The sequence below is a fragment of the Sorex fumeus genome, unplaced genomic scaffold (assembly GCF_029834395.1).
Source record: "Sorex fumeus unplaced genomic scaffold, SorFum_2.1 ptg000198l, whole genome shotgun sequence".
NCBI classification, from domain to species: Eukaryota; Metazoa; Chordata; class Mammalia; order Eulipotyphla; family Soricidae; genus Sorex; species Sorex fumeus.
The window spans coordinates 1,120,001-1,147,853 of record NW_026606255.1 but is presented as its reverse complement, the minus strand read 5'-3'; the positions used below and the strand labels follow the sequence as shown (position 1 = coordinate 1,147,853).

Here is a 27,853-nt window from a genome sequence, read left to right as displayed (position 1 = left end):
CCCCGGGGGCATGGTGCACTCAGCACTGCCGGCCTTGGGGCACTCTGGGGTGGGGGCGATGTATCCGCAGGCGGGATGTGCCCAGACCCGGAAGACAGACCCTTACCTGGCGCTTCTGCTCTCTCCTCCCTCCCCTCCCTGACGCCCAGCTCTCCTCCGCGCTGCTCTTTGACGCTGTCTACACCGTGGTGACCGCGGTACAGGAACTGAACCGCAGCCAGGAGATTGGCGTGAAGCCGCTGTCGTGCGGCTCGGCGCAGATCTGGCAGCACGGCACCAGCCTCATGAACTACCTGCGCATGGTGAGGCCGGCGCCCGCAGCCCCCCAAACCCAGCGCCCCCGCCAGTGGCCCTCTTTAGCGTGCCTTTGGCGTTCTGGGTCTGACTGTCTCGTCCTGGCTTCTTGCCTCCCCCGGACTCCGGCAGGCCCAGAGGCTTCTTCCTCCCCTATCCTCCAGCCCTGCCACCTGTAAACTGGTTCTGGGGACCTGGAGGGCGTGGCCGGCCCCCAGCGGAGGTGGGAAGGGGTCCCAGGACGGTGCAGCCGGGGCACTGGGGGGTGCTGTAACTCACGCTCTCTTGGACAGGTAGAATTGGAAGGTCTCACCGGACACATCGAATTCAACAGCAAAGGCCAGAGATCCAACTACGCCCTGAAAATCCTACAGTTCACCAGGAATGGGTTCCGGCAGGTAAGGCTGCTGGCCTGGGCGTTCAGGCCGGCCCCCATGCTCAGCCCCCCAGAGGCACGGCCTCCCCACACCCCCACATACACTTCCGGCCACCAAGACTGGCCCATGGGGGGCAGGGACCGCAGCTTCTTCAGAACATCTCAGGGGCTGCCACCGAGCTTTGTGGGGGGCAGAGAGAAGGCCAGGATGTGTCGCCTCTGTAGGGAATGCCCGTGGGTCCTTCTGCTCCCTGATTTTCACCCTGACACCCGGAGACGTTTGGTCAGGCGCAGAGTGGGGGGGGGGGGCCTGACGGATCCCCGTGCCTGGGCTCTTTCCTGCCCCCTCCCTCCGCGCCAATCACACGCTCCTTTCCTGCCCGCGCCCGGCTCTGGCTTTGTGCTCCCCGGCTGTTTTCCATCCCGCTCCTTCCCTCATTCTCCTCCATTAACCTTTGTATTCTCCTTTCCTCGGGCTGCCGCAGAGGGAGGGGATCCTGACAGCCACTCGGCCTCTCCCGTCGCACTGATAATCAGCCGCTATTCTTAGTCTGGCCCAGCCTCAGCGAAGGAGGGGATGGGGCCATGGAGACGAGGCCTCATTAGGCAGGAATTGCCGGTAGGGGCTGGACCTGGGCCGTGAGGGGCAGAAGTGGCTTCCTGGGCTCGGGGGCCCTGGGCTGCCCCTCCACCATCTTTGTCCTCTCCCGGAGTTGGTCCTCCCTGAGCCTCCCCACTGGCCACGGCCACCTTGCATGTACCCCGTTCGGTGCTCCCTCTCACTCAGTCCTCCCGCTCAGTGACCTCCGACGGGGAGACGGGCTCTGCATCGAAAGTTCCTGGGGACAGCTGATGTGGAGCCAAATCACTGCTGACTTAGAAGCCCAGTGTTGTTGGTTGGTTTGTTTGTTTGTTTGGGGGCCTGTGCGGCGGTGCTCAGGGGTCACTCCTGGCTCTGCACTCAGATATGACTCCTGGCGGTGCTCGGGGACCCTGTGGGATGCCAGGATCGAACTCCGATCAACCACGTGCAAGGCCAGAGCCCTCCCCACTGTCCTATCGCTCCGGCCCCTCCAAGTATTTTTTGAGGCTCCTCCCCCAGCAGTACTTGGGGGTCCCGGGGGCCGCCCCTTGGGATGCTTTGCTCAGTGCTGAGGACCAAGCAGTGAAGGCTCCTGTCTGATGTGGGCCTGTGGGTTCTGGTGCAGACTGCAAGCTGCGTCCTTGGCGCCGTCCCCAGGTCCCAGCCCAATCTCGGGTATTGACAGGTGCCCTTCCCCCGCGCATCACAGCCCAGGAGCCGCTGGTGAGCCGTAATTGATGGGCTTCTCTGCGGGGAGGAGAGTCACTCCCCGTGCTCAGGTTCTCTGCTTCCCGTGCCCGGGAGTGGGCACGGACTCGTCAGCACAGATGGCCAGGAGCGGAGGAAACTGCGGGCACCTCCCGGACGTCACGTGTGTTCTGGGCTCAGGTCACGTCCTACCCAGATGATAGTCCTTACAGGTGACTCCGCTTTCCTCTCCCACGGGAGGAAACTGGCTGCAGCGCCCCGCCCCCCCCCCCCCCCAGCAGGAGGGGAGGGGAGATGCTCAGAGCCGTCGGAGTTCCTGGCTCTGTCCGTCTCTCTGTCCATCCTTCCATCCATCCATCACCCTTGGCATGTGCCCACAGCTTTGCCTTCCCCGCGGTACTGGGCTGCCCGTGGGCATGGCAGCTTCGGGCGGGATTTTTGGTTTGGTTCTTTCCCGGGCTGGGAGAGTGACTGTTTGGGGCTGAGTTTGATTATTTAGAAAGCTCCACGCGGTGAGCCAGTGGGTTGTAATTGGTAAAATGTCTGAACCAAATACCATATTCCCCGCAGCGGCTGATTAAGGGATTATTACCATTGTGGAGAACAGTCTTTCAGAATTCAGGGTTATTTATTTTTTTTTAACCATTTAAAAAAAATTACTGTTTTGATTCTGTTTGGAGAGGGCTTCTGGCGAGCCTCCGGAGAGTGGCGTGTGTGTGTGTGTGTGTGTGTGAGCGCTCGCACACGTTGTGGTGGGGCAGGGCAGGCCATTCCCACTTCCCACAACGTGGGTGAGCGCGCACACACACACACACACACACACACACACACACAAGCCTGTGCTGGGACCACGTCATGTGGAGCATTCCTGGACATCCAGACCGGTAGCCTCCCCCTGTGTGGGCAGGCCTGGTCCGAGCGTCCCTTCCCCCGCCCAAAGTGTCCTCTCCACTGCCTGGAGAGTCCTCACGTCGCCGGGGACCAGCAGCATCTCCTACCCCCATGGAAAAAGGCAGGGGAAAGAAAGACAGGGAAGGAGGGAGGGAGGGTGCAGAACCAGCCCCTTGTTGGAGGGCCCTTAATTCCCTCCTTTAACAGAGCAGCAGCCCCTCCACTTGTTCGGGCTCTAATAAGATGAACGCCCCTTTCATCTCAGCATCGGGAAGGGCTTAACAGGCTCTAATTAAGCCTCGGGGAGACAGAGGCTGACAGGCCCCCTGCCCCCGCCGCAGACACGCATCTCAGCTTCCCTCTCTGCCCCCAGGAGGAGGGAAAACCCCTCCGGGCCGGCCTGGCCACACCCCAGGGCTGAGAACAGCTTTGCCAGGTCTAGGCAGGGAGGAAGCAGCACTCAACGGGCGTCCCTGACCTGGTACGCTATGCCCGGGGGGTCGCATGGACCTGGGGGGCCCCTGCGGGATGGGTCTCATCTTTTCATCACCCAGGTGTCGTCCTCCTTCTTGCAGCCGAGACCACAGGACCAGGAGTGGTCAGGAGCTGTCCACAGGCAGATGCTCGCATCTGGCCCGGCTATCAGCAGACTCCAGTCCCCCTGCTCTGTGCCCAGAGCAGCTCAGGGGAGGCTGAGGCCTCGGGTCTTGACCTTCCAAGCCCAGGGCAAGTGGGATGACTGTGCACGGCACCCCACCCCCACCCCCACCCCCCTCCCGGAGCCTGGCCTGGCCTGCGCCTCTCAGGCCCCCCCAAAGCTTCCCAGGTGCTGGGTGGAGGCCACTCCCCCAGTCCTCAGCTACCCCAAGCTAGTGGGTGGTGCTTTGGGCCCCCAGAGTCTAGCCGGGAGCTCTCAGAGCACCAGTTTCCTGAGTGAGGTGTGGCCCCGCAGGCAGCTCCTGGCCCCTGCTGGATAGGCTCTGCGCCGCTGTGCTCTCCTTTCCAGTGCTCCCCTTGGCAGTGCCCTGGACGAACGTCACCTTCACCCCTGCCTCATCCTTCTCACGTCTCTGAGTCAAGACCGTGTTTCAGAGGGCCGGAGAGCACGTGGCACCCGCCTCGCCCGCCCTGCATCCTGCCCTCCTCAACTGAGCTCTGGGCCTCGGAGCCCAGGAATGTCCGCAGCTGCTTGCAGGGAAACCAGCCCAAACTGCCCTCCCCTACTCAAGCAGGCTGGCCAAGAGGGGCCAGGGAACGGGCTTTGGGACCCGGTGGCCTTGTCCCCTGCCCAGATGCCGTGTGGCCTCACACAGGGCTGAGGGCGGGTCTCACCAGAGGATGGATGGAGCAGGCGTCTTCTGCGAATCACCTTGGGGGTTCGGGAGCTCAGGGTCCTGCACCTTCTAGAGGTTTCTGGGAACCACCTCCAACTCCCCCAGGTTCCCACAAGCCCCTCGGATGCAGGGGGTCCCCTCACTGCCCATCATGACTCTCCTCCCCCACCCTTGGAGCCCCCTTTCTTCATCAGAACCCCAGGCAGGCTCGCAGACCTGGGAAGTCGGGGTTTGGGCAGGGGGTGACCAGGTGAGGGAATTCTCCGTCCTCAGCACTTGCCATCTCGGGGGTGACCAGACCGCTCCGCTCACCCTGGGGGCTGTTTACAGGGGTGTCACGTTGGTGGCAGTTCCAGCTGACCTGCTGGCAGGCCCCTGTCCCATGTCTCGTTGCTGCTTCCAGACAGAGCACAGAAACCCCTCAGCACAGCCCCTGCAGGTGACACCGAGTCCTGCTCTCAGTGGGGTCTCCCCCCCCACCCCCGTCTCCCCTGGGAGAGCGTCCTGGCAACTGTCTGGCATGTTTGCAACCCAGGCAGCCCGTGAGACCTGGCTGGGGGCCAGCAGTGGGGCCAGCAGGGGAGGCTGCCTGGCAGGTAGCCCCCTCCCTCCCCCGCGCCCCCCAGAGCCCACCCAGCCGCAGCGCTGTCTTTGATGAGGAAATTCAGAGGTGCAGAGCGGCCTCCGCAGGGGAGCCGCGTGAAGGTGACCGAAGTCGCTTGCTTCTTTGTTTTGGAAGGAACTGAGGTGGGGATGGCGGACCTTTAAGGTGATCACCGCCCCCCCCTCCACCTCAGAACTTGTCCCCCAGAGCATGTGGGGTGGGGGTCACTCGGGTGTAAGGCCCTGAGGTATTGTGAGGTGGGAGGCCTGTCCAGCGTGGCGCTCCCGTTTCCTGCCTTGGCCCTCAGAGGCTGAGGAAGGTGATCGCTACCGCCTGGACCAAGGAGACTGCTGCAGCCAGGCTGGACCCCCTAGTTGGGTGGGGCTCAGTGCCCCCACCCCCAAGGAAGGTCTAATGGGCAGGGAGCAGGGCTGGGGGGCCCTGGGGATTCTGGGAGCTTGAGAGGCCCTTTCCCTAACACTTGCTTCTTCCAGGGTCTCCCACTGCCCATGCAGCGCCCCTCGCCCTCCCCCCAGGTCGGCATCCGCTGTCCAGAGGTCACTGGCCACTGACCTGGCTTAGAAAGCGGTCGTCCAGGGCTCCTCTTCTCCCACGCTGTTCCCCCCCCCCCCAATACACACATAGACACACACACACACACACACACACACACACACACACACACACACACACACACTGCCCCTGCATCCTTGCTCCCGGCCCTGGGGAATGCACCGGCTGTTGCGGAAGCTTCTTCACAGTCCAGCCAGCAGGCAAATGAGAAGGACTCACACTTCTGAGCGGGCCGCTCGGCGTGGCACAGGCCTGGGAAGGGCTGCATCTTAAACACCCTCCGTGTGACGTGCCCAAGCACACACCCCGCCTGAGTCCAGCCACGGTTGCTGCCAGCTGGGTGGGAAGCTGTGCTGCTCAGTAGGGCTCAGGCAGGCTGGCCACTCCCTGCTGCCCCAGAAGCCTGCAACCACGGGCTCAGGTGCCAGCTGGGCCCAGACAGCCAGGCCTTGGGGCTGGACAGATGGGGGAGGGCACCCAGCAGGCAGACCTGTGCCAGTCGGTGCCAGCTGCTGCCAGCCTGTGTCTGGACAGTGACCGCGTCCGTGTTCTCTAACGCTTCATTAGGAACATGAGTCGATGGCCACGTGGCCACTCGGGACTCTGGAGCTTGGCATTAGCCCCGTCTTCCCGGCGAGTCGAGTTCCGATGCAGTGATTGTACCGGAAGCGTCTGGCCGGCCTCTGTGCCCTGCTCAGGTCTCTCCCGGGCGGCTGGTGCTCGGACCTTCTGTCTCATGGGAGGCACCCCAGGATGTGCCCCTGGGGTCTAGATTCAGACATTGCCCTGTGCCAGCCGGTGTGAGGTCAGTGTGCCACCCCCATTGCTTAGACAGCTGCGGCTGAGGGCCAAGAGGGGACGAAGCGAGTGGGTAGAGGGTGGGAGGGGCCGGAGAGATGACTGAGGCTCAGGCTCCTGCCCTATCTGCCTCACCCCACTGAAAGCCTGAGCACCACTAAGCTCCCCGAACACCCCCAGGTGCAGCCCTGGAGGCCTCTGAGCACCACCGGGGTGGCCAGGGTCACCCCCAGGGCCGAGAAGCCCCTCATCCTCGGACCCTCACGCTGAACCCCCATCCAGGTGTCCAGAGTCACTGGGAGACTCCCCTCCCTCATCCCCCCCATAATTAGCCTCCTAGCCCTTTGGGGGGGTCTTCTGCTTAGCCCACCGCGGACCAGATACTCGTGGAGCTGGCACAGTCCCCAGACCGGTCGTGCCCCAGCCCTGGGCCAGCGGAAGCATTTGTGCAGGAGGGACGGGGATGGGTTTGCTTATTTACTCTCTGAGGTAAGATAAGTGAAGATTCAAAAGAAGCGACTTGCCTCGAGGAATTTCATCACTGAATTCCATCGATCTCTCTCTGCATCTGTTACGGGCCAGCCTCTGTCTTGCAGTTTGGGGCCTGGGGGGGGGGGGGGTGCGTAGCAAAATGAGATCACCAACGATGTACTCAGCTGTCCCAGCCTCGACATCCGGGGATATGTGAGGGGGAGCGAGAGAGTCTCGTCCCTGGTGGGAATGTGGGGCAGGGGGCGGTGCTGGGCATGGCCCTGTTCTGGGGTAGAGCTCACGCAGAAGGGCCGGGGTGGAGAGCTGGCATGCAGGAGGCTTTGCCACCCTCCCCCCACCCCCACCACACACACAGGCTTATGTAAATCTCCTCTCTCAGATATGTAAGTAAGAATCAAAGGGCCCGAGAAGCTCAGACTGACTCGGGAGCCTTAGCCGTGCACACCGGAACAGAACGCTTCCGGCAAAGACCGATGGGTTGGAAGTCACCTCCATAGCCCGGGGAAGTGAGCCTCTTGGAGGGGCGGGAGCCTGGCAGAAGCCTCACCGCCAGGAGCCCCGTTTCCACACTGTAGAACGAAAATGACGGCAGGGCTCCTGGGAGGGGGAGACCACACAGAGACGGGGGTGTCAGGCTGGGGAGTTTCAGCATCTCACACTGCACTGTCCTGAGAAGTGACCGAGACCAGGAGTTTGTCTGCCGAGCCCAGTTCCATCCAGGCCGCCCCTGGGGGCGGGGGGTGACAGAACCGAGACCAGGGCCTGTGTTAGCCATGCTGCCCCCGACCCCTGATTCTGCTTGTTGCTTGCTTGAGCCTGAGTCCACTGCTGCGTGTGCCAGTTTGCAGCTTATCTAATCCAGGGCTGATCTTCTGACCTACTAATGTGAGCTGTGTCCACCAGGCCCCCCGCCCAGGGGCTCACGGAGCTGAAGGCTTGAGCAGGGGCGTCTGTCCCCCAGGTTCAGTTGGGCAGCTACTGCGCCTGGCTCTCCCCGAGGGCTGGGTTTGAGCGCTCACCCCCGGGGTCTGCCTTGCCTTGCCATCCTCTCGTCCTGGGTTTTCCTTGTGCTTTGCTCTGGGGCTCGTGTCCTGTGCCGAGAGAATATCCTGTGGTTAAGAGACTTTCACGGCACAGGCTTGCCGGGAACAGACAGAGCAGCCAACCGGGGCGCCGCTGGCTGGCTTCCGTCCGCTCTCTCTGCCGGCAGGGTGCAAACACTCACCTTCACCCTCACCGCAATCCCTGTCCCCCCTGAGCTGGTGGGGGGGGCACAGGGAGAGAGAAGGGGCCGAGGGGAGCCGGACCACTGCTCTGTGCCCTCTGCCCGGCCAGCTCCTGGGGCGGGTGGGGGCTGTTTCCACAGCAGGGGGTCTGGCTGGAAGCAGAGCCAGGTGGGATTCCAGCTGTCTCCCAGGTCTGCTGCCTAAAGGGGTCTTTTTCCCAAGCACCTGGCTCGGACTGGCCCCTCCGCTGCACCCCACACACCTCATCTCTGCAGTTAGGGCCCCTCTAAGGGCTGCCAGGCCGCCATGCTGGCTCTGAGGCGTGTGGGGGGTAGGTGCTGGAGCTTGGGGTCTCAGGACCATGCCAGGTCCCAGGGGTGCTGGCTCAGGCTGGGGTCTGGCACCGGGTCGATCCCTGCTCGCCCTGGCATTGCTGCTATCAGTCCCAGCAGGAGTAGGGAGTGGGGACGGCCCCCCCCCCAGAGGAGGGGCATGGGGGAGGTGGTGAGGGGTGGCACCAGGAACTCTGCTGTGTCCCAGGCACCTGCCAGCGACTCCCCAAGGCCTATGTGCAGATGCGGCTTCCTAGCGGGAGACTGGGGGTCCAGCGCTCCCGGACCTGTCCTGTGGACAGCCTGTCCGGCCCCTCTCTGGGTTGTTAGCGGGGCCCGCAGGGTCTCCACCCCAGGGAGCAGCTGCAGAGGCAGAAGGTGCTGCCCTCCGGGGCACAGCCAATCTGGGTCTCCAGTCTGTGCCGCCCCCAGGCCCCCCTGAGCCTCCGTTTCCCCAGAAGCCAACAAGAAGCGCCCCGCCCCCCGTGATGCTCTGCCAGACTCTGGGGTGGGGGGAGGCGGGGGCTCTGCCTGGACTCATCAACCCTCCGAGAGGCCACGGGTGTGGACGGGCCACAGCAGGGCCCCCTGCTCCTGAGCCGTGGGCTGGGCTTCCTCTCTCCACGGGGCCCATTGCAGGGGTCTGGGGCTACTGCCCACACCCTGTGCCCACCAAGGCAGGGGAGCTGTGGGGGCTGGTCCTGGTGACTGTGCTCCAGTGGTCCTTGCTTGAGCCCCGCTCTCCATGCTCCATACGGGGGCCGAGAGGTGACCCGTGGCCCACGCCTCTCAGTAGCACCCCTCACCACTGGGCCGCCGCCATGGCCGAGGGTGAGCCCATGTCCTCATGGCCACTGGAACTTCCAGCAGACACCTGCAGTGCCCAGCCTGGCAAGCCAGAATCACGGGGCCTGCTTGACACTTGGGAGGAATATTCCAGAAGCCGTGGCGGGTGCCTGGCGATGCCCGGGCGAGGCAGATGCATCCACTGACCCATGTCCTGACCGCTGTCCGCATCTCCCCTGGCCTCCCGGCTCAAGCGCCCAGCCCTAGGGCCTGGGCAGGGGCTCCAGTTGGCAGAGAGGCGTTGGCATCACGCACACCCTCGTGCCCTGCTCCCCACCCCCACCCCTGCCCACTCCTCTCTCCTCGGTCCCCCCAGATCGGCCAGTGGCACGTGGCAGACGGCCTCAGCATGGACAGCCGCCTCTTCGCCTCCAACATCTCCGCCAGCCTCTTCAACACCACCCTGATCGTCACCACCATCCTGGTAAGTGGGGTGTGCCCGGGGCCCCACCCCCAGGAACAGTCCCAGCCCACTCCCCCCACTCCAGACACAGACCTGGGCTTCTGGGGAGCAAAGGGCCAGGGGTCTCCTCAGAGCTTGAGGCCCACCGAGGACCCTAATCCTGCACCAGTGGCAGATTCAGCCAGAAATGCCGTCTGACGCATTCCAGATCAGTCGCGGCGTGGGGAGTTGGGGGGGAGGGCAGGACCACCACCATGGTGGAGGCCACTCAGGGTCGCCCCAGCAGCAAGGGGAGCTGTATGTGGCCAGGGGGAAGCTCACGTCTCCGGTGGGTGAATTACAGCAGGACCCCCGACCCTTTCCCCAGCAGCGGCCTCGCTGGCCATGTCCAGGATGCCCTCTGCACAGGATGCCCTCTGCGCCTTCGTTTCGTGGGTTCTCGTGGGCTCTCTCTTCACGCCTGGATGGCAACGAGAGAGTTCTGGGTCCCCAGGACGGGGGCTGTTTGTCTCACTGGATCCTGCTCTCCCCGAGGGAGCCCGGAGCGAGCTTCGAGCTCCTTCCTGAGGCCCAAGATGCGCAGCCCCGGAAGGGTCGAAGGGCGGCCGTGGTTCCCCCCTTCCGCCCCCACCGCTCCCTCCTGTGCGGTAAAAGATTTTGTCAGTGAGACCAACAGCATGTTCTGAGCAATAATTAGTTTGTTCCTCTCCCCTGCCCTCCCCTGTAACTAATCAGAAGCATATTTCCCTGCCTGGCGCGGCACCTTATCAGCAGGAGGGGCCCCGGGCGGCTGCGCTCACAGAGCCAGGCTGAGGCTTGATGGATGGGCCCGTCGTGTGGCCTGGTCCCCAGAGGCCTGGGGAGATGATACTCAGCACACAGCACCGCCCCCCCCACACACACACAGACACACACGACCTTCTGGGCCCGCAGGGGCCCGGGCAGGCTAGAGGGGGTCCTGAGCGCTGAGAGAAGGGGTGCCCATCCCTGTCAGTGCTGGGAAACCAGCACTCGGGGAGGGAGAGCCTGAGCTGGTCCTTGGGGTCGGAAGCATGAGGGTCGAGCTGCTGCATCTCCCGTGTCTGGTCAAAGCTGGGGACAGCAGACACACTCTCCCTCACCCATCAGTGAGCACCCTGGGGGCACTGTTCAGGAGCTCGGAGCAGGAGGGGGTTGAGAACACAGTCCTGGCGTCTGAGTGGTTGTACCTGGGGGCCGTAGAGATAGTTGAGTGGGTAGGGCGCTTGCCTAGGGTGTCATCCCCAGCACCCCATATGGTCCCCTGAGCACCGCCAGGAGCCATCTCTGAGTGCAGAGCCAGGAGTCACCAGGTGTGGCCTATAAACTGTCACTGTCACTGTCCTCCCGTTGTTCGTCGATTTTCTCGAGCGAGCCCAGTAACATCTCCATTGTGAGACTTTGTTGTTATTGTGTTTGGCATATTGAATACATCACAGAGGGCTGGAGCGATAGCACAGGGAGTAGGGCGTTTGCCTTGCACACAGCCAGCCCGGCCAAGCCGGGTTCAATTCCTCCGCCCCTCTCGGAGAGCCCGACAAGCTACCGGGAGTATCTCGCCCTCATGGAAAAGGCCTATAAACAAGCCAAAAAAACAGTGTTGTGTCCACCCTCTCCCCCCCCCCTCCCAGCCCAGTTTGGCTCCTTCTGGAACCTTCCCCAGGCTGCTCATCAGCACCACCGAGGCCCACCTGTTCCTGCTGCCCGAGGGAGGGGCTGCCTTGGGGCGTCCCTCATTTGGGCCCCTCCCATCTTAGGTCTGGGGTCCCTGGGGCGGTGACCGTCAGGAAGGCCCAGGGAAGGGAGGGGGGCCTCCACCCGCCCCCCGCCCGGGCCTCAGATGTGCGTGACAGCTGCCCAGTCTTGCTGCAGGAGAACCCGTACTTGATGCTGAAGGGGAACCACCAGGAGATGGAGGGCAATGACCGCTACGAGGGCTTCTGCGTGGACATGCTGGAGGAGCTGGCCGAGATCCTGCGCTTCAACTACCAGATCCGCCTGGTGGGCGACGGCGTGTACGGCGTGCCCGAGGCCAACGGCTCCTGGACGGGCATGGTGGGCGAGCTCATCTCCAGGGTAAGGGGCCTGGGGCTGGCAGTGCTGGGGGCCGGGGCGTGAGCTCACTGAGGCTTCCCTCAGCCCCGCGCTCATTGCGTGGCCTGTCTCTGCCCACGAAACTAGCTCTGAGCTGGGCACAGGGGCCCCGAGGTCCATGAGACCACCACGGTGCCACCCCCAACCCTTTGTGCCGCACCTGCAGGCCTCACCCAGGGAACCCAGAGTGGGTGACACGGCTCCCTGGGGCATCATAGCTGGGAGGACGGCTGGCAGGGTTTCGGGGTTCAGGGCCTTCCCCGTTTTTGGCTTACGGGTGATTCCTGGGGTGGAGCACTGAGTGACGGGTTTTCTGGAAAAAGGGCCCTGACTTGTCAGGTCAGAGAATCCCAGGTGGGATAACTCAGCCGTCTGGACACGCCCTGGGCGGGCACTGACTGGGACACACTGGGGACTGAAGAACAGCATCTGGGACCAGGGCCACAGACCTGGCGTGCGGCTGGTGGTGGGTGTGTGCCTCTGGGGGCTGCAGGGCTGGGTGGGCATGCTGTGAGTCAGGCCGGAGCAGGGCTAGGGGAAGTTTCTGGGGGCCGCTCTGGGGTCCTCAGCGCACTGTTCAGTCATGGGGGTCTTTCCCAAGCCACGTTGGCACCACAGGGTTTGATGGTCAAGGCTGGGTGGGCCGCAGGCTGGGACCCCTCCTGTGTCCCCGCCTCAGTGCATTCCTGTGCCAGGCTCATACCCGTCATTTCTGACCCTCCAAACACCTGTCAACTGCTGGTTATCCCCGTTTGACAAATGAGCCGCCTGAAGTACCCGGGCGGTAGAGACCGGCCAGAGGGGAGAGCGGGGCTGGGATTCGAACCCTGGATGCCACACAGGCCCCAGACAGCACCCGCCTTGGGACCTCGGTGTCACGGGCACAGCGACACCCACCCAGGGCCGCTCATCCTGGCTCCACTCACCCTGCCCTGTCTTTCTCCTCTCTCCTTTCCTCTCATTCTTGGATGCATCTGGTGAGTCGCTTGATGCCTGTGTGTCCCCATGGTGGGGAGCGGAGACTCCAGAGAGGGACAGGACAGCAGCACAGCCCGCAGGGCGCTCGCCTTGCGTGTGGCCAACCCTGTTTGATCCCCAGCTGTCCCCAGCTGTCCCCAAGCCCTGCCAGGGATCAGCCTGCAAGGCCCCCAGGAAAACTGCCGGGGTAAGAATGTGAGCGGGGGCCAGAGGAGACAGTGGAGGGCACTTCCCACGTTTAACCCTGGCACCGCATGCCCCCCAGGGTGGCCACTAACATGGCTGGGCTGGACGACTGAATCGCTGGACCCTGATGGGGCACTCAACAGCACTCACGGGGTACCCAGCACCCAGCAGCACCTCACAGGGAACCCAGAACCCAGCACCTCCCGGGGAACCCAGAACCCAGCACCTCACAGGGCGCCCAGCATCCAGCACCTCATGGGCTCCCAGCACCCAGCAGCACTGGTGGGGCACCCAGTAGCACCTCACGAAGAACTCAGCACCCACTTATGGGACACTTAGCACCCAGCACCTCACGGGGAACCCAGTACCCATCAGCACTCATGGAGCACCCAGCACCACCTCACGGGGCATGGTGGGGAAGATTGCAGCCTGTGGGATCAGAGCTGAGGGGTCCGCAGCAGCTCCGTGGGACCCCACTCTAGTGATCGGCTAGGGTGGATGTAGACAGGGGTGCCTGGTCGTGAACAGCGCATGGCCACTTCCTGCTGGAAAGCCCCTGTGTGCCCCCGGCCCCTGTGGCCACTCCCTGGATTTTCTCTCAGGCCTCGTGGGTGCCCAGAGTGGGGGCCACAAGGGGGACTTCACCGACCAGGGGCACTCTGGTCCCGGGTATGCGGGAGACTCTCCTCTGCTGGGCCCCGCGCTCACATCCTGGAGCGGGGCGGGGGGCGGGGGGGGGGTGGAACTGCATTTCCCATCTGCAGGGCCTGCTGGGAGAGAGCGAGCATGCAGGGACAGAGAGGGAGCCCCTCCGCCTGCGTCCAGGCCCTGCCCAGGCGCCCCGTTGGCATCCAGGCCGTGCACGCACGCGGCCGAATGGCACATTGAAGTTCAAAGACAAAAGGGCTTTGGGCGGCTTAGATTCAAGGCTCATAAGCCTTGGACATCAAATAGCTCTTACCAGTGACATTTTGATGAATTAAGTGTAAATGAAGCTGAAATGCCTCTTTCTGCTCTGCCCCTCTGGGCCCCTTTGAGAAGGGATTGTGGGGAGTTTTCCGGAGGCCTGGGGGGGCAGGGGCAGGGCACGTGGTGCCCTCAGTGCCCGGGAAGGTTGTCCAGAGGCTTTCCTGCCAAACTGGAAAAATGCATCCGTCCGTCCCCTGGGATGACTTTTCACCTTGAAGCCAGAAACTATTTTAACTGCAAATAGGTCACAGGATGGTTTTCGCACATGAAGATCCGAATCCTGGGGCTGAGATGAGGGGCGGACGTATCTTCGCTGACAGCCGCGCGAGAGGGCTGGGCGCAGCCGCCCTTAACGCTGCAGATCCGGGAAAGTGGACGTGGGGGGCAGCCTCCCAACTTGCCCCCTCGCTCCCACTCCCCAGAGACTTGGACGTGTGCCCACACCCCCTCCTGATGCCCCACACCCCCTGGGCAGGAGGTGATCCCAGCAGGACAGAGGGGCTGGTTCTAGGTAGAAGCTCTGTGGTACAAAACCCAGGAGAAGTTCCCCGGCCAGGGGTGCCCAGCCCTGGTGGATGGGCACAGAGGGATGGGGGGGGGATGCAGCAGGGCTGCCTCCTGGGAGAGGGGGTGGCTTCCCTGTGCACTTTCGGCAGGGGCGCAGTAGTCCTGAGCCAGGCAGTGCCAACCTGTGCCAGCCAGTGCTAATCAGTGCCAGGTGGTGTTAACCAATACTGGGTGCTGCCAGCCTGTGTCAGATGGCACCAATCTGTGACAAGACAATACCAGAAGGGAACTGCCTTGCCAGTTGATGCCAGCTCATGCCAGTGTATGCCAGGCTATGCCAATGAGTGCCAGCCTTGCCTACATGTGCCAGCTTCTGGCTGTGACAGTCTTAGGCAACCCATGTCCATGTCAGTTCGTGCCAACCCCTACACTTGATACCAGTTGATGCCAGTGAGTGCCACCCCCTGCTGGTCAGTGCCGAGCTGTTGCAGGCACTGCTGTGTGTGCCATCCCAGATGGAGGGCACTTGTGTGTGGGTGACGGCCCGCGGCTCCGTGATGGTTTTCCCCACAGCCTGGTGAGACTCATTTCAGATGGGTCCCCTGTGTCGCTCAGTGCCTCTCTGTGTCGGTTTCTGCCAACCAATGCCAGGCGCTGTGTCTGTGCACTCAGAGGCAGGAGCGCGCCCTCAGCCGAGCAGTGCAGGCCCAGGGGGCCGGGAAGGGCTCCCCCTGGAGGCTCCTGGGGTAGCACAGGCCCCTGTGAGAGACAGGTGTAGGCACCAAGGGCATCAGTCCTGGGGTGAACCCTGCCACAGGGGCGGGCTCCCAGGAGGGGAAACTGAGGACGGGCTCTTTTCGCCGGTCTATGCCATGTGGTACCACCTGTACCAAGTGGTGCCGTCGCTAACCAGTGTCTTACCATGACAGCTGGTCCCAGCTTGTGCCAGCCATGGCCCACGTATACAGGCAGTGCCATCTGTGCCAGGAAGTGCCAGCCTTGGCAGAGTGTTAGCACTAGGCGATGCCAGTCGGTGCCAGCAGGTGCTGGATGGTGCTAAACCCATCCTAGGTGGTTCCAGTCAGTGCCAGGTGGTGCCAGCCAGTCAGAGCCAGCCCATTTCCAGAGGGGGCGGGGGCACCTTTCCTGTGTACTTCCAGTAGTCCTGCATGGTTTGGGCACGGAGGGATGGGTCTTTTTTTGTGCAGTCAGGGAGAGCTCGGCATAGCCCCTCCCTGGGAAGGAAGGTGGGTGATGTTCCTGGTGGGATGCATGCCGGGTGCTCTGCTATCGCCAGGCTCCTCCACCTCACGCTCAGAAGTGGAGTGAGCCCGCCGCACCCCACTGCCCTGGAGCTGCCCTCGACGGCACCCTCACTCCCCTTCTGGAGATGCGTGTGCCCCTCCCGCAGGACTGCACAGGGCCAGTGCCCCCACCCCCACTCCAGTTCCCTGGCCGTTGCAGAGGTTGGGAATGGGCATCTCCCTGCCCCAGCTGGACCCAGGGGAGAGCGGGATGCAGGGGCGGGCAGCTGGGTGGGGCCTCCTTCCTGCCTGAGAGCTTAGGGCTGCCAGTCTCCATGCTGCGGTCAGACCCGGGAGCTCTGCGGTTTGCCCAGACATGGGCACAGCTGGGGTAGCCCCTGACTGCCCAGACCCTGTCCTGCCCCTCACACAGCCCCAGGAGACCAGGGAACCGGCGGCCAGAGCAGGGAGTGACTCGGACCCATCCTATCCCCTCTGCTGGTGAGAAGGAAGGGCAGGAGCTCTGGGCTGGCCAGAGGCTGGGGAGAGGGTTCCCACCACACAGGTCCCATCTGGCACGGAACTGGGAGTCACCCAAATCCTGCTGCGGGTGGCCCAGGGTGTGACCAGGAGGGGGGCAGCTGTGAGTGTGCAGTCTGAGACAGACCCTCGGGAATCGCTTTCCTGCCGGTCCCACTGGCCTGGAAATGCGGGCCGCTGGTCCAGGTTCCTTTCCGCAGACTAAGAACAAGCCCCCTGGCATCCAGATGCCGGGGGTAGCCCCGGGATCTCTCCCCAAGCAGGGCAGCCTCTGCCCTGGAGGCTGGGCAGGAGGAACAGACACAGACAGGACTTATCGGGGCCCTGGGGTGGACCGCGTCATCCTGACACCCACCAGCACCCGGCCTCACACTCCACTCTCGACCCTCGCAGTCCTGTGGGAGTGCTCCCGCGATGGTCAGTTGCCGCCTTTGGCAACTGGTCAGCAGGGCCACCCACTGCGCTGCTGGTGTGCTCTGGGCAGGGTAAAAGGTCAGAGAAGATTGGGTTCTGTCTTTGGATGTCGGACTGAACCTAGGTGGGCAGGAGGCAACGTTTCCTGAGTGGACAGGTGAGCGTGGGGGGCGGGGGTGGGGCTGTGGGGGGAGCTCGGGCCCTGCATGCAGAAGGCCCTGGGTTCCACTTTCTCCAGGGGTACCTGGAGGAAGTCTGGGCAGGGATGAAGCAAGGATTCAAGAATTGTGCATCACCTGTATGTGGGTGTGGGGGGAGGGTCGCACCTGGGCTGGGGGAGGGTGCCATAGCTTCCTCCGCCCTTGTCTCCCAAAAAGCACCTGGGGTCTCTTCCCTCCCTGGGGGCACAGTGAGAGCCCAGGCAGCCCCTCCCCTGACTCAGGGAAGGACCCTGCCAGGGTCTGTCTGTCTGTCTGTCTGTCTGTCTGTCTGCCTGCCTGTCTGCCTGCTGTCCACGTGTGTGGCCCGTCTCGGGGCTCCAGTTGTGCTGTGTTCAGAGCTTCCTCGGCAGCCCCCATCGGGGTCTCCCCCAGCCCCCTGGGGGTTTGCAGCAGTCTGGGAAGTGCGTCAGGAGCTCGGCTTCGGGAGCTGCCTGCTGCCTTCCCAGCGAGGGCCCGCAGAGGAGCGGGAGATGGATCCATTAGGCCGCCTGAAAGCCCACTAGGAGCCGGCCTGCTGCTCGGCGGGAGACGGGCAGCGAGGACTTGATTGGGGCGAGGTGGGAGGAAGCATGGCATGGGGGTGCCCGCCACCCACCGCACACCGGCCGCTTCTCCCGGGCACTGTCTGCCCCACCCGTTTCAGCCCTGGGCTCTTGCTGCCTCTCGTGCCCAGTGGCTCTTCCCCCACTGTCCTGCACCCGGGCCCGGTGAATCCCGTGAGCCCTGCAGAGCTGTTTGCAGTCCTGCCCCTCCACGTCGCCTGTGGCCTGGGGTTCAGTTGGACACAAGATGTCCTCTCACCCAGTTCACTCAGGAGTCTGGGCATGGCCACGCTGGTCGTGTGCCACTCGGGAAAGGACGCACCCGCCCCTCCCCACCCTGCGCTCGCCTTGGGGCTGCCGCACCCGCCTGTCGCCCTCCTTCCTGCGAAGGTCCTTCCCCTGCCCAGCCCTGGGCCGGGCTCCTGGTGGAGGGACCTTCGTCACTCGCTCGGTCACCCCGGCTGTATTGGGAGCGAGGCCGCTGTGTAAAATAACGAGGCGCTGGCCTGCAGTCTGTGGGAGGACAGTCCTCACAGAATGTCACAGGGAACAGAGGGAGAAGGACAGCGTGGAGCCAGGCTTTAGCTCACGCCGAGCGGATGCTACTAATAGCTGTTGTTTACCAAGTACTACCTGCCAGGCATTTATCATGCACCATTTCCTCTCCAACAACCAACCGTCTTCCAAGATAAACATTATTACTCACGTTGTATAATGAAGAAGTCCAAGTTAGCTCTGGCTTTGGAGAGAGGCAAACTCAAGGTCACCCGGCTCAGGATGATCGAGCTGGGATCCGGGGCCCAGCCCTTGTGACCAGCGTCCCCGCTCATCCTGGCCCACCGTGGGGCCTCCAGGCTAGCGTCTGTGAAGAGAGCGGCAGGGCCGGGGTGGCCAGGCCTGGGGTGGTGGCTCTGTGCCTGCATCACGGGGCGAAGGTCCTGGTGGGAAGGGAAGAGGTGGCCATGTGGGAAAGACGCTGGAAGGGGCTCAGACTCTCTGGAAGGAAGCTGGAATCACTGAAGGTCTGAGGCGTGGAGAGGCGTGATGCCACTTGGTCAGGAAGAGCCCCCAGAACAGTGGGTCTCGGTGTATCGCTCCCACCGGCAGCCTCAGAGTTCGTCCCTTGTAGCTGGTCAGAAGTCCCAATGCCCACTCCACTCCTTTGCACCAGAAATTTCTGCACCCCCTTTCAGAAACTGTGAAGCCCTTTGCATTTCAGCAGGCCCTCTTGGGAACTCGAATGAGTGTTCAAGTTTGAAGTCCCGGGTTCTGTAGAATCTGCTGTCCGGGGCCCAGCATTATAGGATGCTCAGTAGCTGGACTCAGCGCCTTAACGGCTGGGTGATGAGTGGATGGGCGGGTGTGAGGATGGGTGCATGGATCTGTGGAGGGACGGGCAGAAGGATGGGGTGCATGGGTGGGTGGGCGGGTAGATAGGAGGGTGTGTGGTGGGTGGATGTGTAGGTGGATGGGTGCATGGTGGCGGGCAGGCAGATGGGTGGATGGACGGTGAGCAGGCAGATGGATGGATGGACAGTGGACAGACGGATGAATGGATGGATGGTGGGCGGGCAGATGGGGTGGATGGACAGTGGAGAGGCAGATGAATGGATGGACAGTGGACAGATGGATGGATGGATGGATGGATGGTGAGCGGGCAGATGGGTGGATGGACGGTGGGCGGGCAGATGGATGGACGGTGGGTGGGCAGATGGGTGGATGGACGGTGGGCAGGCAGATGGACAGTGGGTAGGCAGATGGGTGGATGGACAGTGGACAGACGGATGGATGGTGGGCAGGCAGATGGGGTGGATGGACGGTGGGTGGGCATATACGGATGTATGGGTCGATGCTGGGAAGCTCTCTGGAGTCATTTACTCATTAGGGAGCCTGATGAGGTAGGGTCGGACAACTGGGACCTGTTTGTGGATTAGTACATTGAAGCTCCCAGGTAGAGCTCATTTGTCCCAGTCTCCTGAGTGGGAGGACATGGCCGAATCTGGATCCAAACTCAGCTGGTCCCTGGGTATGTTTTCCATGCCCAGCAGTGTCCTGGAGGACCCTCACCACCCTTGTCGGGGCTCCTGCACTGCCCACTGGCACCTGCCCCTCCCCTGTCTTCCCAGGCACAGGGACCCTCTGGGTGCACCAGAATGCCTCCCTGCCCACCACGGGGCTGCCCTTCCCAAACTCCCAGACTGCTCTCCGGGCCGTCCTGCAGCTTGTCGAGAGCCACCAACACTGGCGTCCTGTCACCCAGGCGCCAAGCACAGCCATGCCAGGGAAAGTGCTGGCAGCCACGGGAGACCCTCCCCATTCCCCCTTCCTGGCCTTCCTGGGGCGAGTCCTCCTCCCCACTGCCCGGGGGCTGCTGGCGGGGTCTCCTGGCCAGCTGTCTCCAGCCATGGCACCCACCGCAGAGCGCAGGCCCGGGGCCTTCAACAGGACAGCGTGCGGTGTGGCCTCTCCAGTGTCCACGGGAGACCCTGGGCAGCTCACTGCGAGGCAGAGGGAGAGGCATGAGCAGGGGGGCACTGTGGCCCGTGGCATGGGGGCTCTGTGAGCTGGCGTTGGCCCAGCCCTGGTGACGTCTGCGCGGTAGAGCAGGGGACGCAGGCAGGTGCGGGAGTCTGACCGGCAGGCTGAGAGCAGAAAGTGCCTATTGGTTGGGGGATTCTATGCTGGCTCCACACGCAGCCACACCCTCACCGCCACTCCACAGAAGCTGTCACTGTTAATTCGTTCATCTGGAGGGCCCCCAAACTGCTCAGAAGGCCTGGGAGCCCCTTCTGGAGCTCGGCCAGTCTTGCTGTGGCTCAGTTCAGGGTGGAGGCCCGCAGCTGCCGTGCTGCCCAGATCCTGCAGTGCCCTGGGTTACCCAGATCTCTGCGTGGGGGTGCTGGGGGCCTCCAGGCCTGCACCCAGCAGTGCTCGGGGCCATGCGGTGCCAGGGAGTGAACTAGAGTTGCTGCATGCAAGATGGGCACCTCAGCCTGGCACTGCCCCTCAGGCCCACAGGCGGTGCTGTCTGTCCTCCAGGGAGGAGACCTTGAGTGACTCGAGTGAACTGCACACAGCACCTGCTGGCTGCTCTCATAGACGGGGCTCTCGGCCCAAACAGACTCACCTGTGTCCTCGAGTTGGGGACCGGAGTGTGGCAGGTGTGGGCTTGGGGATGGCAGCACCCAGCAGGCTAGGGTGGCTCCCTGGGGGTTTGGCCACCTGCTCCCCTGAGCCATTGCTCTGGGAGTTGGACAAGCTGTTGAGCTGGGCCCCAGGGAGCAGACAGCCGGGCCCCGGGGAGGAGAGAGCTGGGCCCAGGGGAGCAGATCCAGCCAGCCCCAGGGAGGAGAGAGCCGGCCCCAGGGAGCAGGTGGGAGCTAGTGTTTCCCCACCCGATTGCAATCTCAGATCCACTTGCAACATGCAGATATTCCCACTACCCCTCTTCAGTTTGTTTTTCGGGGGGTTGGGGGGACCATATCACGTTCCGGAATGTGAGGTCGCACATCACTCCTGTCCGTCGGTCTCTGCTGCGCTCCCCGCCCCGCTTCCTGGCTTCCTTCCTCTCGCCTGGGGCCCTTGTCCTCCGGTAGCTGCCAGTTTCCTCTGAGTCGGGATGGTGTTGTTTCCAACTGTTAGTTTCCTGTCATAATCGATGTACCTGGGGCCATACCACTGTTCAGCAGAGCAGATAGGGTGCTTGACTTGTACGCGGCCGACTGGGGTTCAATCCCCGGTACCTCATCGGGTCCCCCAAGCCCACCAAGATAGATCCCCTGAGCACAGAGCCAGAAGTAAGCCCTAGGCCCTGCCAGGTGTGGCCTGAAAACCAAGATAGGTAGATGAATGATTTCTGTTCCACATCAGGTCAGTATCGAATGATCATCTTCACGTCCTTCACGTCTCACAGGGCACAGTCCCATCTGTTGTGTCTGGAAGGGCGCGGTTTCATCTCTGGAACTGACCCGGCGGGGTTACTGGGTCCAGCAACCGCCCAGCTTTACCCAGGCACCTGTGGCTAGCCTCCGTGGATTCTGTCTGGACACGGCCATGCTCTGTCCTTCCCACAAGTTTGCACAGCCTCCAGCTAGATGCCGAGGAGTGATACTGAGAATTTCCCATGTGTGTAATTTTTCTTGGCAGGGCCCGGGATCGAACCCGTGCCTCATGCGTGCAAGGCATGTGCTTTACCCCTAGACTCCAGTCCCCGCCGCCCCTCACGTCTGTACCTGAAGGTCCCTGCAGGCCTTTTTCCGTGAGCGGACAGTCATTCCCACTCCCCCCAGGTGCCTGCTTCAGGGAGTCCCTTTCCCCCACACCCCTGCCAACACTTGCTTCGGCGCAGGCCTTTCTGTGAGGCTCACTGTGGCTCTGATCTGCGTCTCCCGACCACCGAGCAGGTATTTCATGTCTGGAGATGTGTTTATCCGGGTCTTCCGTGAGCTTTGGGGTTGTGCTGGTTGCTTTTCTGTGGCTGTTGGGGCGAGTGACTTCCTTCCTGATTTAGGATCGTAACTGCCGGTCACACGTGCGCCGTGACCGACGCTCTCTTCTCCGAGTTGTTCGCCGCTGTTTGGTTTTCACGGTCGCTTCCTTGCTGTGCAAAAAGCCTTTTCCTTTGCTGGAGCCGCCGAGTTGTTTATTCTGGCTTTGCTTCTCCCTGGCCGGTCGTTGGAGTGGAATCTCCAAATCCATCTCCGAGCTCGAGGTCTGCCGTGTCTCACCCCCGCTTCTCTCCCTGAATTTTATGGTTTCTGGCCTCACACCTCCGTCTGCAGGCCATGGTTGAGTTCATTTTTCAGCCGTGGTATTATGCGGTCATTTAATTCCTTCCAGCGCCGTTTGCTGAAGAGACTTCTGTTTCTCCGTGGTGTGCTGCTTTTGGCTCCGTGATCGTAGATTAGCTGCCCGTGGAGCTCTGGGTTTGCTTAGCCCTTCTGGAAGAAGCTCGCCCAGATGCCAGACAGCTCGGCGGTCGACTCCCCACGCCTGTGCCTCTCGAGCACGTGCATGGAATTAGGAGCTGGGGCCACAGCACAGCTGCCCAGAAGCTCCTCCGTGTCTGCCAGCCCCCGTGCCCCGGGAAACCACACGGGCACTTCCTGTCCAGTGTCTCCCAGTCCCTACACCCTATGAAACACAGGGCACTTCGTTTCTGGCCATTTTACCTTTCCCTTTGGTCCATCGTTGTCATGCCTACAGATCTTTAAACTGAAATTTGCATATGGAAAAGTCTGAAAAATCACGGGGGTCCACATACTTGTGGGAACAGGCCCAGTCACCCCCAGGTCGGGAGGCAGACCGTCTCCCTGAATCCCCCCTTGCCACCCTCTCCTCCCCCAAAGGACCCGTTCTCCCAGTTTCAGCACACAGGTTCAACGCACTGACTGCAGCCCCAAGGCTGGATGGGCCTGGACAGGCTCGGACAGTCTGGGAGGACGCTGGCAGGGTGTTACTCTTGGGGTGCGTGAGGTGTTAGCCAGATAGAAAGCATCTCTGAAGTGGATGCCGCCTGCCTCCTCCACCAGGAAGAGTGGTCGGAGGTTGGGGCGACGTCTCTGGCTCTCCCGTCCCACGCGAAGCTGCCCCCTGCCCCTTGAGGCGATTTTGACTTGAGTGTGGACAGCCAGTCCCTGAAGAGCCTGGAGGGGCGGGAGCCAAGCCATGTGCCCGGTCTGTGGGTTCACAACGGGGTGGCGGAGTGGGTAGGAAAAAGGCCACGAATCTGTGGGCCTGGCCGTCACCGCCGGTTTCAGGGGCCTCCTGACCATCTAGGAAATGAGGAAAAGGAGAGGTGGGGTATATGGCTGAGCCTCGCATGCAGGGGGCCCTGATTCCATCCTCGGTGCCAGAGCTCATTGGCTGGAATCCTTCCCCTTCCGGGCGGTGGACGGGAGCAAGACATAGCAGGGACCCCCTTCCATTCCGGCAGGGCTCTGGGGGTCGGGGGCGGTGGAGGAGCTCGCTGACCTGGGCGGAGAGGAGACAAGGGCCGCCTTGGCATGCCCTCTCCAACTCTCAGCCATGCCCCCTTGCTCCTGGCTGGGCCTTAGGTGGCCCACCCAGAGCAGCACAAATGACAGGGACCCATGGTCCCAGCGGCAGGGCCAGCGGGTGGGAAGCAGGGACAGAGGCTCAAGCCCGCAAGGCAGCGGGCATGTCCTCCAGCGCCCAAGGCTGAGAAGCTGCGGCTTGAGCCTCCACGGGCCGGGCATGGGCAGGGCACCCAGAGCTGCCCGCCGGCAGCCAGGTTCCAGATCAGCCCCCCACCGCCCCCCAGACCAGGTCCAACTTTGGGGATGGCCTGCAGCAAGAGGAGAGCCGCAGGAAAGGGGATTCATCCGTGGAAACCAGCACGCGGTTCTTTGTCTTTGGGGGGGTCTTGACCCCATTGTAGGGGCTCGAGGGCTGCTCACTTGACTGAGGTGGGGAGGGAGGCAGGGGAGAGAATGCATTTGGGCCAGAAATGGGCAAAGTCGTGTCCGACGGGCGTTGGTTCTCTGTCTTGTCCTCGCTGCCTGTGGAAGCTGTGGGCTGCCCTTCAGGGTCAGCTGCGAGGGGGTGGGGGTGGTGGGGGCGTGGGTCTGCAGGGCAGACCCCAGCTTCTCGCCCCTGCTGCCTGCTGGGAACCTACCCACCCCAGGCTGCTGCCTCGTCACGCCTCACCGATTCTGACTCTCGGCTGGGCACGTCGCACAGGGAGGTCGGCTCTCGGCAGGTCTCGGCCTTCACTTCTGCAGTGACATTTTGAGACCGTTCTGTTGGCTTTTGTTGGTTTGGGGGCCACCCCCAGCAGTGCTTATTGGCTACTCCCAACTCAGTGTCCAGGGGCCAGTGGCACCAGTGCTGAGGGACCGTGCGGTGCTGGGCATCGAACCTGGCTCTCCCATATGGAAGTGAGAACTCATTCATTGAGCCCCTTTCGGCCCTGTGTATGTGTGCATGTGTGCATGCGTGTGTGTGTGCATGCGTGTGTGTGCGCGCGCGTGTGTGTGTGTGTGCGTGTGTGTGTGTGTGGTTGGGATGCTCAGGGGTGACTCCTGGCTCCGCACTCGGGCGGAGCTCAGGGCCCCATAAGGGACGCCGAGGATCGAGCCCAGGTTGACGGCGTGCAAGGCAAACGCCCTGCCGTCAGTATTACCACCCTGGCCCCCAATTCTGCCTGTTTCTAGAAACAAGGAAAAACTGACTTTGGGCATTTAGGTAGTAACGGCCGTATGGGGGGTCCACACCCATGTCTGCTGGCCACCAGAGGGCAGGAGGGCCCGTGGCCAAAGAGTAGGGGCCTCTAGCAAGTGGCCTTTGACGGAGGCCGCTCCCCACATCATCTCGGAACCCAACCCAGCCCCCGACCCCCTCCCCGCTTTCTTCCTAAAACCTGGTTCGTGCCTGACACTGGGTTCAGCCCCCTGGGACCCAAACACAGGCCTGAGCTGAGCCAACTTAATGTTTCACGGGGGTTTAATTCTACTCTGAAGAAATCAATCCAACCCTGAGGCAGACTGTCACCCTGCCTCAGGGTGAGAAATCGGGTGAGACAGTGCCGAGAAATAGCACCACAGAGCACTGGGACCCCAGGTGACCAGGTGACACAGTGGCTCCCCCAGCCCTGAATGCTCCTGGTCCTTGGGCCCGGGAGTGAGTGGGGGTGGGCTGCACCTCCCTGGAAGCAGGAGTAGGACTCCAGGAGGGGGTGGGGGTTATCCAGGTCCCCCCCTCCTTTTTTTAAATTTTTTTTGCTTTTTGGGTCACACCTGGCGATGCACAGGGATTACTCCTGGCTCTGCACTCAGGAATTACTCCTGGCAGTGCTCGTGGGACCATATGGGATGCTGGGAATCGAACCCGGGTCGGCTGCATGCAAGACAGACGCCCTACCCGCTGTGCTCTCTCTCCAGCCCCCTCCAGGTCCCTCCTTGCTCCCCTGTTCTGTCTGGAGGAAGGAGGAAGCCTTGGGCCTTGCACACACCCTCCCCTGCACGCGAGGCTGCCAGATTGTGCAGGTGCCGTGTGACCCCCTCCGAGTGTGGCTGGCCCCGGCCCATGGTGGGCGGCGTGGGCAGACAGCCTGCCTGGCGTGTTAGCAGGGCTGCGGGCGGGGTGTGTGTGGGGTGGCGCCCCCTCATCTCCTTCAAATGCAGGCGCCCCGTGACTCAGGCCCTTTCCCCGGGCATCTCGGAAGGAAGACGGGGCGGGCGCCCAGCAGGTAAACCCATCCAAGGCCATCAAGGGATCTCACAGGGTAGGGGCTGAGCCGCATGCGGACTCCAGGGCCGGGGAGAGTGTGGGGCGATTCCAGGCAGCACTGTGCCCCCTATTTCTGGCCCCCTGCCTCAGGCTGGGCTGGCCCATGTAGTCACCGGCATCACTTCCTCCCAGGCTGTAATTAGCTGACAGCAGCCTTAATCACAGGGAGGGGGGACCGTTTCTCTTCTGCTTGGGCTCCCGGGGGACAGTGAGGGGACAAGGGCCAGTGCCTGGTGTGTGTGTGTGGGAGATAGTACCCAGTGGGGGCCTGGGGCTCCAGGGATCCTTTGGCGGAGGATGAGCAGGTCTGCAGCCTCCAGTGAGCCGAGCGTCAGGGAAATGGGTTTCTGGGAGAATCCACCCCGCCTGAGGCCGGCCAGGTCAGCGGGTTTCTCAGGCCTGCACTGCCCACTGCCTCGGGGCTTCTCATTGGGGACTGGGGCGTCGACATGAAGTAAGAACATCCTATTTCTCAGTAAGATGCACAGTCGCTGCACCCGCCACCAAGAAAATGCCAGAGACCCTCTGCCGCTGTCCCCGTCCCTGCGTCCCCTAGAGCCCCTACACAGGACCCTGTGAGCTGTGGCCCCTGGCCCACGCTCAGTCGTCCCCTCGGGGGTTTTCTGCCTTGCACCCACCTGGCCTCTCTCCCTCCCGGGCTCCTCAGGGGGCCGCATACTGAGTACTGCCCCTCGGCCCCTGCCCCTGCCTCGCCACCCGGGAAGGCTCACCCAGTTTCAGGAAAGGAGGGAGGTTACGAGCATCCAAGAACTGGGGTGCTGGAGGAGAAGCTTCTGGTTCTGCAGGCCACTCTCCTTCACGGCAGGGCACAGCCCAGGGTCCACTCTGCGTCTTTGAGCTCAGGGGCCTCACGTCTGCCTCGGCCCAGAGGCTCTGCCCTAACCCCCTGAGCTTCCTGAGCCTTCCCCTGAGACAGGCCAGCAGGCCCCTGTTCACCAGTCCCAAGGTAATGCCAACCCTCTCCTTCCGGCCTTGACCTGGGAATTAAAATCCCACCTTTCCAATCCCGAGGCTCTTCAAAGACAATTCCCTGGGAATGAAGGAATCCAGGACTGCTGGGTTCGACCCCATGTGTGTGGCCGTTTCTCCTCCGTCTCTGCCTCCTGGACAGGGAGAAAGGGAGACCCGCGGTTGAGGCCAGAGCCGCACACTTGGGACCCCGCCAGGAGCAGAGCTTCAACCTGCAGCCCCCAGGAGATGGGGCTGGGCTGGCAGGTGGTGCCAGACCTGGAAGGGCTGAGGGAGAAGGCGGCAGATGGGAGGCGTGAGGGGCTGTGGGTGGGCCTGCTCCTCTCTCTCCGGGAGAATGGAGAGGGGCACCACAACAGTGATGTCAGGGTGCCTTGCCAAGCTGTCGGGGAGGGGAGGGCTTTTTCTGGAATCTTCCGAGCGATGGGACAGGCTGGGGCCCCCGAGGTCCTTACGTGGGTGTCACAGACAGGCTCAGAGCCAGGCAGGGACATTGTGTCCCGCCTCCCAGGAGGCCCAGCCAGCCGGGCCTGGATGCCCAGCCCTGGGAGGGGAGGGAGGATGGCCCTCCAGCCTGCTGGGGGAAGTGGGGGTCAGGGAGGGTGCTGTCTCAGGGCCTGCTGAAATGACCATCATCACCAGCCCCCAGCCAGCCCGTTGTCATCGTCCCAGCCGTGCCAAGGCATGGGCAGGGTGCTGGCTCCGAGCCAGACTGGTACGCTTGCCTTCACAGGCTGCTCCCCGTTCTAGCAGGCAGGTCTGGAACAGGGTTTGTCTGGGGGGACCGAGTGCCAGCTGGGGTCCCAGAAGTGCAAAGAAGCGAGGGGCAGAGTCCAGACAGGCACTCTGGCCTCCCCCTGGAACTATTTCTCCCTCCCAATTAAATTGACTTCTGTCACCGAAAATTTGGGTGTTTTTTTGGCTAACTGCACTGCTCTCCAGGTAAATGAGGTCATTCCATGGAGTTTCTTGTCATTGTGGCCTCTTCCTTTTTGGTAATCATGGGTGGTGGGCATGGTGCTGGGTATTACGGGGTAGGGCCCGGGGTCCAATCCAAGGCCCCGCACAGGCCAAGATTCAAGCCACACCCCAGCCACCCCTACCGTGATTCCCCTCCTGGGGATGGTGTCCAGGTTAACCCCTGGTGCTCCGTGTGCTGGTCGTTAGCCCCTTCCCCCCTTTTCTTTGCTTGGGGGTATTCCATTGGGGAAAGTCCCACAACTCATCCCTCATCCTACTGATGGACATTTAGCTTGTTTCCAGGCTTGGACAGTCACGATCAGTGGCGTTGCAGTAGGTGCCCTTGTCCCTGGACCGTGGCGGAAATGCTAGGCACTCCTCTGAGTGTGTGTTGACGAGTGGAGTGTCAGGACTCATCTCAGACTCCCCGTGCTGGGGGGTGGCTATTACTGGCTTTCTGTTCCTGCCCCGAACACTCCT

At 62.6% G+C, this 27,853-nt stretch overlaps 1 protein-coding gene across 2 annotated transcripts in view; it reads left to right on the top strand.

Moving 5' to 3' along the window:
* The window catches only part of GRIK4 (glutamate ionotropic receptor kainate type subunit 4), a 221,149-nt gene that overhangs the window by 159,815 nt on the left and 33,481 nt on the right, over positions 1 to 27,853 (top strand). For both annotated transcript variants that reach the window (XM_056108186.1, XM_056108187.1), the window contains 4 exons: positions 150 to 302; positions 588 to 692; positions 9,374 to 9,481; positions 11,351 to 11,554. In XM_056108186.1, coding sequence (XP_055964161.1) covers positions 150 to 302; positions 588 to 692; positions 9,374 to 9,481; positions 11,351 to 11,554 — 570 coding nt within the window. The remainder of the gene's footprint in view (positions 1 to 149; positions 303 to 587; positions 693 to 9,373; positions 9,482 to 11,350; positions 11,555 to 27,853) is intronic.